General features: G+C 36.3%; 1 protein-coding gene and 2 long non-coding RNA genes across 3 annotated transcripts; all 3 read right to left on the minus strand.

Moving 5' to 3' along the window:
• Nucleotides 1-2,722: 2,722 nt before the first annotated feature.
• Nucleotides 2,723-4,138, minus strand: LOC145089561 (uncharacterized). The gene is made up of 3 exons (XM_079027984.1): nt 4,060-4,138; nt 2,989-4,005; nt 2,723-2,937 (listed from the first exon to the last, which is right to left on the minus strand). Exons 1-3 carry the CDS (start codon nt 4,136-4,138, stop codon nt 2,723-2,725), a joined length of 1,311 nt encoding a protein of 436 aa, XP_078884110.1.
• A 102-nt stretch (nt 4,139-4,240) lies between these two features.
• Nucleotides 4,241-5,558, minus strand: LOC145090443 (uncharacterized). The gene is made up of 2 exons (XR_013701578.1): nt 5,407-5,558; nt 4,241-4,606 (listed from the first exon to the last, which is right to left on the minus strand). It is a non-coding gene; the product is annotated as an uncharacterized LOC145090443 (long non-coding RNA).
• A 3,175-nt stretch (nt 5,559-8,733) lies between these two features.
• On the minus strand, nt 8,734-9,867 carry LOC145090444 (uncharacterized). The gene is made up of 3 exons (XR_013701579.1): nt 9,704-9,867; nt 9,138-9,201; nt 8,734-9,001 (listed from the first exon to the last, which is right to left on the minus strand). It is a non-coding gene; the product is annotated as an uncharacterized LOC145090444 (long non-coding RNA).
• Between the last annotated feature and the right edge of the window lie 1,613 nt (nt 9,868-11,480).

Consider the following 11,480-nt stretch of genomic DNA (forward strand, 5'->3'; position numbering starts at 1 on the left):
CGCGAACTTCACCTCTAGCCACCTTTTCACAGACGAAATGAATATCGATCTCGATATGCTTTGTTCTTTGATGTTGCACCGGAATAGTGGAAAGATATATTGCGCTAACGTTGTCGCAATATACAAGAGTGGCTTTATGAGGTGGGTGGTGTAATTCACAGAGCAGGTTACGTAACCAACAAGACTTAGAGACCACATTTGCAACTCCGCGGTATTTAGCTTCGGCACTTGATCGTGAAATTGTTGGTTGCCTTTTGGAAGACCACGAAAGTAAATTATTACCCATGAGTATACAATACCTGGATGTTGATCTGTGGGTGTCTGGGCATCCTGCCCAAACAGCGTCAGTGTAGGATAGAAGAGAGGTAGTAGAAGTCCTTGTGAGTGACAAACCGTGATCAATGGTCCCTTTAATGTATCGTAGTATGCGTTTCAGGGCAGTGAAATGGGTGGTGCGTGGAGCATGCATGTGCATGCAAACCTGTTGGACAACATAACTAATGTTGGGTCGGGTAAAAGTTAAGTATTCTAGTGCCCCAGCAAGCTGCCGATATTGAGTTGCATTTTCGAGAAGCTGACCGGAGGAGGAGCTTAGTTTGGTCGAGGTGTCGACCGGTGTAGGAAGTGGTTTACTGTTTTCAAACCCTGCTCGTTTAAGGATCTCTAAGGCGTATTGATGCTGAGACAAAAATAGAGAACCATTGGCCTGATGTGTGACAGCAATACCAAGAAAAAAACTGAGTGGTCCGAGGTCCTTCATGGCAAATTCTGCGTCTAAAAGAGCCAAGAATTTTCTACGTAAGTCATGCGATGATGTGACCAATATGATGTCATCTACGTAGAGAAGTAAATAGGCGGTGTCATGACCCTTTTTGTAAACAAATAGTGAGTGATCAGAACGACTATGGGTGAAACCAATTTCGTAGGCGTAATCTGCAAAACGTTGATACCACGCCCGAGGGGATTGCTTGAGGCCGTATAAAGACTTTTTCAAACGACACACATGATTTGGAAAATTAGAATCTCTAAATCCCATAGGTTGATGCATGAAAATGGTTTCATTCAGGTGGCCGTGTAGGAATGCGTTTTTCACATCTAGTTGGTGAATGGGCCATGCACGAGACACGACAAGTGTAAGGACCGTGCGAATCGTGGCGGGTTTGACCACAGGACTGAAAGTCTCTCCACAGTCGACACCAATTTGCTGTGATCGACCATCACAAACTAGGCGTGCCTTGTACCTCTCCAATGTCCCATCCGATTTTGTTTTGTGTCAGAAAATCCACATACTTCGGACTATATTCATGCCATCATGTTTGGGGACAAGATCCCATGTCTTATTATCAATAAGGGCTTGGAACTCATCGAGCATGACGTTCTTCCAATCCGGGTTAGAGAGGGCTTCGGTAGGTGTTTTGGGCAAGGGAGAAATGGCAGCTGATGAGTGGAGGTTAAGTGGAGGGTTGTTGGGTTGACGAGTCATACTACGGGTTTTCATGGTACAGGATGGTTGGGTAGAAGTGGAAGGGGTGTTGGAGTGTAGAGGTTGTGAGGAGGGACGAGTACGCCAACTATATGTGAAGTGTAATGGGGGAAGAGGTGGAGGATTTGGTGGAGGAGTAGGGTGAGACGGCGTTGGCGATGATGTACCAGCAGTGGTAGCGGGGGAGGTGAATTCGGTGGTGGTGCTAGCAGAGGTAGTATGCCACCGGATAGGGTGAGGAGTGTCATCTGTGAAAATAGAGTAATTGGGTGGAGATGAAATGGAATGCTGAAATGGAAAGGAATGCTCATCAAACACAACATGGTGTGAAATTGTGAGCGTTTGCGAGGTGATGTCAAAACATTTATAGCCACGGTGATCGGAAGGAAAGCCAAGGAAAACACACGGATGAGAACGAGGTTGTAATTTGTTGATAGAAGTAGATGAGACAAGAGGATATCAAAGGGAGCCAAAAACTTTAAGATTATCATATTTGGGAATGCGATGATATAGGCGGTAGGTTGGGGTGTCGTATGAGAGAACTTTAGTCGGAAGAATATTTAGAAGATAGGTAGCGTGAGAAAGAGCATGATGCCAAAAACGTGGTGGCACACTGGAATGAGAAAGAATGGTGCGGATGATATTGTTGATAGATCTTATTTTTCTCTCGGATTTGCCATTTTGAGAGGAAGTGTATGGACAAGAAAACCGAAACTGTAAGCCATGTTGAGAACCGAATTCACAAAATAAATGATTGTCGTATTCTTTCCCGTTATCACATTGGAGTGATTTGATGTTTTTATGAAATTGGGTGGAGATTAGCTTGTGAAATCGTTTGAATGTGGGAAACACTTGTGATTTTTGAGATAAGGGAAAGGTCCACAAAAAATTTGTATAATCATCCAAAAATAACAAATAGTAACGATGACCACTGGAAGAAAGGACCGGGGAGGTCCAAACATCAGTATGTATAATATCAAAAGTAGAAACAGTATGAGAACTTGAAGCATGAAATGGAAGTTTAATATGTTTCCCCATAATGCATGGTTCACAAATAGAAGTACTTTTAACACCAAAAGGAAAAGACAAATGTTTATTTAAAGAAGATAGAATGTCGGCTCCCGGGTGTCCCAAGCGAAAATGCCACAGGTCTCGGGTGATAGCCGCAAAGGTTGATGGAGATGTGAGTTGAGAAGGATGCGATAGCATGAGCGGGTAGAGATCCCCAAAACTATTGCATCAAAGAAGAGGCGTTCGTGTCTGTAAATCCTTCACATGAAAACCATACGGATCAAATTCAGTTGATATTTTATTGTCTTTTGTGAGACGCTGTACAGAAAGTAACTTTTTAATGAGATTAGGAACATGAAGGACTTGTTTTAAAAACAAAGGAGGAAAAGGGTAGGGTAGGGTGTGGTTACCGGTTCCTTGGATAGGAAGATGTGCGCCATTACCTACAATGATATTATGAGAATGACCCTTAGTGACATAAGATGAGAGATTACCTGCATTGTTGGTCATGTGAGAGGTGGCACCACTGTCTAAATACCAATTCTGATCCGGTGGGTGAAGGCTCATGGTATGAAAAGCTTGATTCAAATCAGTGGGAGTATAGGTAGTTTCTGATGTGGCATAAGCTTGTTGCTGGGGTACAGGTGGTCTGGATCCGAGCAAATCGGGTGCATTAGACGGTGCAGATATATGTGATCTTTGAGTAGTAGGGTAAGGGCAAGGAGGAGTGTGCGTTGGTGGCCACTGGAATTGCCCATAAGGAGCAGCCCAAGGTTGTGGTGAGGAAGAGAATGAGTGTTGTCCATACCATGGTAAATGTGGTTGTTGCAAGCCACGACCATTGTCAAATTGACCATCGCCCCGTCTACCTCTCCCGCGACCTCTATTTCCTCGACCGCGACCACGACCACGATTTGTTTGAAAATCAGATGAGTGGTACGAGGGTCTAGGTGACTGAGTGTGAGCAGTGAGGGCAGAAGAGTCTGCAGCAGCTGCTTCGGTTGCATTATTTGCCTTGCGTGTTTCCTCCAAAATCAATCGCGAATGAGCTTCATAAAAATCTGGAAGAGGCTTTGTTTGTTGAACCATCATAGCAATGCCTTCGTATGCTTCTGTGAGACCTGCAATCAATTGTAAAACAAGGCGTTGGTTTGAAACAGGTGAACCAACATTAGATAATTGATCTGATAGCATCTTCAAGGCTTGGCAGTAGGCAGAACAATTTGGAAAATTGGCAAGCTTTGTTGTAACCAATTTGTGTTCAAGGTAGAGAGCACGTTCATTTTGATTGTCTTGAAAAATGCTTTCAAGAGCTTTCCATGCGTGGGCAGCGGAGGAATTTGGTTTGAGAATGGTGTGAAGGAGATCGTTTGAAATAGTGCTGTAAATCCACTGTAGAACTATGGCATCAAGACGCTGCCACAGATCTTTATCAATGGGTTTGGGAGCATCTTTCCTGTCGGCTGCAGCAGGAGTAGGAGAGTTGGTCGCGGGTTGAAGGTGGTCAAGAACTTGGAAAGCACGACAATGTATTTTAAACAATTCTGCTCAGGAAGTATACTGGCCGCTCTCCATCTCCAGGGTAAGAGGTATGAAGTTTCTGATGTTAGTGATCATCAGAGCTGGATGAAGTTTTTCTGCCATAGGAGAAGAGAGGGAGAGAATCGCTGGTTAAGAAGAGAGGGGAAGGAAAGATGACGACAGCGACAGGGTAGGTCAGAGTTGTCGCTCTGATACCATAAAAGATGTTATGAATCTTCCGTGTTCTCTATTGAAACAGATCCAAAAATATATAATACAATGTGGCAACCCTAGACTATTTAGGACATATTTACACAAAGCTACCTTCACAAATACAAAGATAATGTCGGCTACCCTATAATTATTTTAATATCATAACAGACTAATAGCTTCCATTTTCTTTAAGTCCAAGGCCCACAATCCAATTCTTCATAAATCAAATAGCCTACATTTTCTTCAAATCTCCATTCCCCAACTAGCCCACTTTGCACCATCTTCAAAAGTCACCAAGCCCAATGTTCATCAATCTTCAAGTCCATTTGATTTTCACATTCAACTGATCATTGCTACTCCACATAGTCTTTGGAAAATCTGAAATTAAACACAGACTATAAAGTTTCCCAAAATAGATAAAACAAATAAATCAAACATATGTATGATTATTAGCTAAAAATAAAATAAAATATGATAAAACAAACTATAAAAAAAAGTAAATAAATGCTCTTATCAGTGATATCTATTTAATAATAATATAACGATTAAATTACACCGATGGTCCATGTGGTTTGCGGTCATTTGTGTCCTTGGTCATTAACTTTGTTTTTAACTCTAACAATCCCTATAATTTGTTTTGTTGATTCTTTGGTACCTGCCGCACATAAAAAAACTATATTTGTTGAACTTATTTATCTTCTAATGTATTTATTTATGATAAATATATATGTTATATAAAAGAATTGATAGGTTTGATTCCTACTCCACCCCCTTATCCTTCCTGATTACCCTCTTCGCTCATTCCTCATGATCCATCTTCTCTTATTCAAGAAAAACTTATGTTGATATCATCTTCTCTGACGATGAATCAAGATCAAGATCAAAATCAAACCCACAACTCATATGTTTTCAGTAACCAAACGAACCAAAAATCAAAACCAAACCAAACCAAAACCCAAAACATTTTTATCCTTAATCAAGATCAAAATCAAACATTTTTATCCTCTGGTTCATCGTCAGATAAGATTATCTCGACAATTGTTTTCTTGAATAAGAGAAGGGATGTTGGCGGTGGTTTCACGACAGGGAAAAGAAGAGAGAGAGAGAGAGAGAGAGAGAGAGAGAGAGAGAGAGAGAGAGAGAGAGAGAGAGAGAGAAGTGGGAATGGGGGAGCGAACCTGGTTCAACGCCGGGGAAGGTGCTATAGGCGGTTACCGATTCATCACTTGGAGAAGATAATCTCAACGGAGATTGTTTTCTTGAACGATAAATAGTTAAGGAATGTGGAACATATGGAAGAGGGTGATAGAGAATGTTAAAGGGTGGTGTAGGAATGCGACCCATATATTTTTTTTATAATATAAATAGTTATAATAAATAAATAAACTAGAAAGGAATGAGTTAGTGCAAATTAGTATTTTAATATGCCACATAGACCAAAGAGGTGACAAAAACAAATCATATGGACCATTCAAAGTTAATAAAGAAAAAAAAATTAGAGGCCAAAAATATAAATTACCCTAAACCACAATAATTATTCCTATGATTTACTATATATAATATACATTAAAAATCAAAAATAAATTACTACCGGATAAAATAGTTATTTTTATATCAATTTTTTCTCTTATATGTAACTGGTTTCACATACAATTGCATGTAACTATGATCTGGAAAAAATCAATTTAAGAATATCATGTACACAAAAAAGAAAAAATAATACTCCTACGTAGTTATTATTTCAACTTTTTTCTTGTAGTCATCTTGATAGAGGTTCTACGCTTTTGAACCCTAGTAGGGTTCAAACTTCGAAAGGTAGATTTCAACTTCCGGATGAGTACAAATGGGAAGGATTCCGCATTCGTATTCTACTATTCATCTTCCTATAAATACAGGGGAATTGAATAAGAAAAAGTGGGTAATAGTCAACGCTGGTATGTTTAATGTTTTCTTCCAATTATTAGCAACTTCACGATTGTTATCTCAATAGTTTATGCAACTTCTTTTCAATTAAAACTGACTTTCAACGATTGTTTGTAGAAAAATTCCGTTCTTCAGCCGGTTTCTTTTCTTAAAACCACTCAAAAAATGTCAACCGGAGATTGCAGAATGATTTCCCGGGAAGAAGTTCAGAAGGTAAGGTTTTTGAGCTTTATTCCCTTTGATTCTTGATTGCTTTTGTTTACTACTTTTGTTCTTATGATCATGATTACGATATTTTTCTTTAATGATTGAATTCAGGTACAAAATCTCATAGAGCAATGTCTATCACGTTACACGAACAAGAAGCATGTGATAGATATTCTGTATCGGGAACAAAACATTGAGCCTCTCTTTACAAAAATCGGTATATAGCGCAATTTGAATTCATTCTTTTGACTTTTCATAAACTTTTCATGAATATTTTATAACGATACGTTCTCTTAATTTTCTAGTTTGGGAGAGGCTTGAAGAAGAAAATCAAGAGTTCGTCAAGATATACTATACGAAGTTAGCATTGAAAGATCAAATAACACGATTTAATGATCTGCTTCATCAACATGCTGTTGCTGATTTAAATCAAGCGAACTCATATGGAGCTGTGGTTAATGGATCTTATATACCTGGAAGTAATTTCGTTTTTCATGAAGGAGTGAATCATAATAATGTGCCGGAAAACATTGCCATGAAGCAGGCGGAAACCATGCAGCAATACCATTTTCCGGCGGTAGTGCAGGGCGGGTTTAATGGTGGTGGACCGTTTATACAGGTGGAGATGCAAAATGGTCCGGTGACCGGTGAATATGGTGGTGGGTACTCAGAACGTGAATGGGGTTGCAGTCGGTGGACCTGAAGGGTATTTGGGTAATTCGAGTATTTTCTACCAGGCGACTCATGGTCATGGAAGTCTTCGCATCCACGAATGCCATTCTGGTTCCATATCAGTTAAATGGAACAGTTATGGATGACACTTCTTCATATCATCAACTTTTGCGACAGTTTGGTCAGCCGACAACTGACCTCTCTCTCTCTCTCTCTCTCTCTCTCTCTCTCTCTCTCTCTCTCTCTCTCTCTCTCTCTCTCTCTCTCTCTCTCTCTCTCTCTCTCTCTCTCTCTCTCTCTCTCTCTCTCTCTCTCTCTCTCTCTCTCTCTCTCTCTCTCTCTCTCTCTCTCTCTCTCTCTCTCTCTCTCTCTCTCTCATTTTATGTGTTGCTTTTCAAGAGAAAACGACAGATTTGGCGATTCATCAAGAAACTTAGGTTTTCAGAATTTTGAAAGGGATTTGTAGAACACTTAGTCAATAATTAACTAAGGTACTGTTTTGACTAGGATAAGTTTACTAATCACAAACAAGAAATCTTAATCAAACAAATCACATTAAAGTCAACATAAAAAGTTGAATCAACTTAGTTGACTATCGACAACGTATCAATACGTATATCTTTATTTATATAACTAGGTATGAGACTCATGTATCATATGAGTTTATTTAAAAGAAATTAATATAAAATTCAAAATATTTGAGAAGCTTGAATTTATAAAAAAAGTGAGAATTGAATTATAAAAATTAAAGTGTTTTTTTTGTCTTTTAAATTTAAACAAATAATTTAGATAAATAAATAAAGGAAATTAATGAAACTTTAATTTAGTAATTTTGAAATTAGAAGGAAAGTCCGTTAATGGAATTGATATGTATTTATTATTAAATTTAAATAATATTTGACATTTAATAAAATAGAAAAACCATAAAATGACAAGTGGAATAAAAATTAATTTAAAATTACCATAAAATTACATGTGGCAAATTGAATGGGAATATGACAAGTAGCAAAAAAAACCTTTATTTATTAGAGTAGATTTGTGCACATTTTCAACAACAGTTTTATGCCAAACTTTCAAACAATTATATGAAATTCAGAAATTTTTAAGATAACATGTCAAAGGACATATAAGCATACATAAATAAGTCAGATAATTTTTGTTGCTATATTCATTAAAATTCAATCAAATGTAATTTTTAACACTTTGAAAAGCCAAAATACAACTTAAAGTAGTGAAGAATGCCCATTCTACGGGAATGGATTTTCCAAATATACAGACAAAATAGAAAGATTTTATTAAGTTACATATAACTGATTACAAAAAAAAACATTTTTTAATATTATAATGACATATGTTTACTTTTTCTTCCTTCATTTTTTTGATTTTTGGATCAATTTCCAACGGAAGATACAAACTCGTTTCCATTAAGTTATTTACCCTGCACAATATTTGGGTGAATTAAAAAATTAACAAATTCTTATAATTGTTCTTTTTTTTTAAATAATTTAGAAAGCCCATAAGCTTTAAGTAATTAAAATAATGAATTTAAAGCTAATCAATATCCTAATTTTTAAAAAAACAAAGTAGCATCAGATTTATGTTTTAGAAGGGACAACTAAACTGCAGAAATAAAAAGATCATGTAATTTAGCAATAATCAAATCAAGATCTTCAAAATGTTTTGTAGATATGAAAACCACTCATTTAAATAAACAGGAATATAGAGACAAACATGATTATATGTTGCCTTAATCATAACCAAACTTTTAAAAGAAACAATATTAATCAAGGAAAAATGATATAGGCTAGTCGCATCTCTTGGAGCCAAGCTCCATACTAACTTAACCAGTATCAAGGCTTATATGTTTGAATAAAGTTTTTCATCATTGTATAAGATTATCATCCCATTGAAATAGTACATAACTACTTTACCCCATTGGTTCTGCTTCTTATTGTTGTTCCCCACTCTATCCTAAATGAGAAAAAAAAATCAATTAAAAAAAATTAAAAATAAAAAAATAAACTTTTTAAAATACAGATTCCGGTATTGTAAAACAAAAGAACCAAAAAACAAAATAATGAAGAAAGAAAATGGAATTGTATATTACCGGTCATGCATATATGGGTTCTCTTCTAACAAAGATATTTTGAGAAGTACACTTTACCACTAACCTGAAAACAAATACAAAAGGTTGAGATAATAAGATATTTCTTATCAAGAGTCCAAATTAATCTAAATAAATCAAACACCTAACAACCATATCACACAGATATAAATATATGTCACCATGAAAATGTTTACATCATGAAAACCATTTGAGGATTCCCACCAATAGTTTTGAATAAATTTGCATCTATGAAAAAAAATGGCATACAAATAGTCACAAAAAATACATGTATACACAGTCAAAGATACACATATACACACAATTGGTCTTAAAAAAATACAAATACACACATAGATAAACAAACACAAACATTCATATATATATATATATATATATATATATATATATATATATATATATATATATATATATATATATATATATATATATATATATATATATATATATATATATATATATATATATATATATGCACATAAAAAGACACAAACATAATGTACAACATAATTGAACTTGAAGCATGATTTCCTGAAAAGAAAACTTACCTTAATGAACAAAAAACAGAATCAAGAACCAGAAAGAGAAGTAAGAAGAACATTTAATCCAACATCCGAAAGCCTACATGCACCTCTCAAGGATATATTAGTTAATTGAGACATCTTTGAGTTAGCCAAAGTTGTGAATATAACATAGTTTGGTAAACATCTTAAAAAAATTTAATCTGGGAACCAAGATCAAAAGTGTGAAAAAAAGTCACCAATCATAATAATAAAACAAATAACAATGTATAATAAAGAAGATTATCCTCATTAGTTGTAATCAATTAGCATCCCATGAACGAAACGGTAACAAAATCCAAACACAAAAGTCAAGCATACATCTTTTTTTTTTTTTTTTTTATTAAATTTACCTTTAAACTTGTAGGTTCTCAGAAAAACAATAAATCTTTGTGTACTTAAAAATGAAGACAATAAATTTTTCCTGCAAATTAAAGGGTGTTATTAAGTGTGACAACTAGGAAATTTTGGGTCAAACTAGGGGTGTCAAAAAGTCATGTGGGACCTCGTTTCCGTGGGGGCCCCGTCCCGTTTGAGAAATTTTTTTTAAAAAAATCGGGGGAGGGGACGGGGGCGGGGAAAAGTTAACCCCGTTTTAATTTTGGGTGTGGGGGCGGAGGTAGGTAATCCCGTCCCGAAACCCCCATGGGGACCCCGTTAATAAATTACACATATATTTACATATATTAATTATATAAATATAATAAACAATAAAATGATTTTGAGCTTCCAAAATTCATAAAAAAAACATTTTTTTAAGTTGTTAGTATAATGCTTTTAAGATGTTATAAGTTTTTTATTTTTAACATGTAAAATTCTGCTATAAATAATTATTTGTTACCTAAAAATAGCTTCTTTTAGCCTAAGTAACAACTTTTTTTAGCTCAAGAAAAGACAGCCCAAAATCAATCAGGGGTGGGGGAACGGAGGTGGGAGCGGGGGTAATAAAAGGGATTCGGGGGCAGGGGTAGGAAGGTTGAACATTTCGGGGGCAGGGGCGGGGGCGGGGGAATGGGGAAATTTTGGGGACGGGGGCGGGGGATGCACTCCTCGTCCTGTTTGCCCCCGTTGACATCCCTAGGTCAAACCAAGCGTAAGGGGTCTTGTGTATAAGTGTATCCACAACATATATCTATGTAACATGATGCAATAATGTTATTTGAAAGCTAAGAGGGCACCATCTGTATGATTAAAGATAATATACACTTGGAAATTCATGTTGAAATAAACCTTAAAAGATCAATGCAAATTAACACAAGAATCAAATAGTTTTAACATAACAACATGTATTTATGCAAGGACCTTGAATTCTCGAGTTTTAAGACCATCATTTTTGTGATCTCTATTACGTAAACCGAAAACACCATGTCTAGAAAACATTAATACCGAAAACAACATCATGCAACTCCACTAAAGCCGAAAACACGCATTAAAGATCCACTAAGGCCGAAAACACCATGGGAAGGACTTAGGATCGAAATCAACTAATTAGAGACAAGCCTAGCATGTGATTTCGGTCATACTAGGGGTGTTTTAAAGGGGTTCGCGGTCTAAGATAAGGAAAAAGCAAGGAAAGTTGACATTAGGATTTGAAATCTCACCCATTTCCAATAAAATCACAGTATCCTACGTATTACCCACCAAATACCCATTCTTTAACCTCCAGTTATCCAAGTAAACTTCACATCAATCCTACTCCTTCTATTTAAGCCCCAAGTTTATCCTTGGATTTCTTTGGTAAGTATTTTCATAATACCCTAGTGTT

Source organism: Lactuca serriola, chromosome 2 (assembly GCF_051521515.1).
Source record: "Lactuca serriola cultivar US96UC23 chromosome 2, Lser_US96UC23_V15, whole genome shotgun sequence".
Classification (NCBI taxonomy): Eukaryota; Viridiplantae; Streptophyta; class Magnoliopsida; order Asterales; family Asteraceae; genus Lactuca; species Lactuca serriola.

Excerpts from the sequence above, each read along its gene's own strand:
- LOC145089561 (XM_079027984.1), bottom strand. The coding sequence starts at position 4,138 with ATGGCAGAAAAACTTCATCCAGCTCTGATGATCACTAACATCAGAAAC. Across the intron at positions 4,006-4,059 it reads TACCCTGGAGATGGAGAGCG|TTCTTGACCACCTTCAACCC; the intron begins GCCAGTATACTT and ends GTGCTTTCCAAG. Across the intron at positions 2,938-2,988 it reads TCACATGACCAACAATGCAG|GTAATGGCGCACATCTTCCT; the intron begins GTAATCTCTCAT and ends ATATCATTGTAG.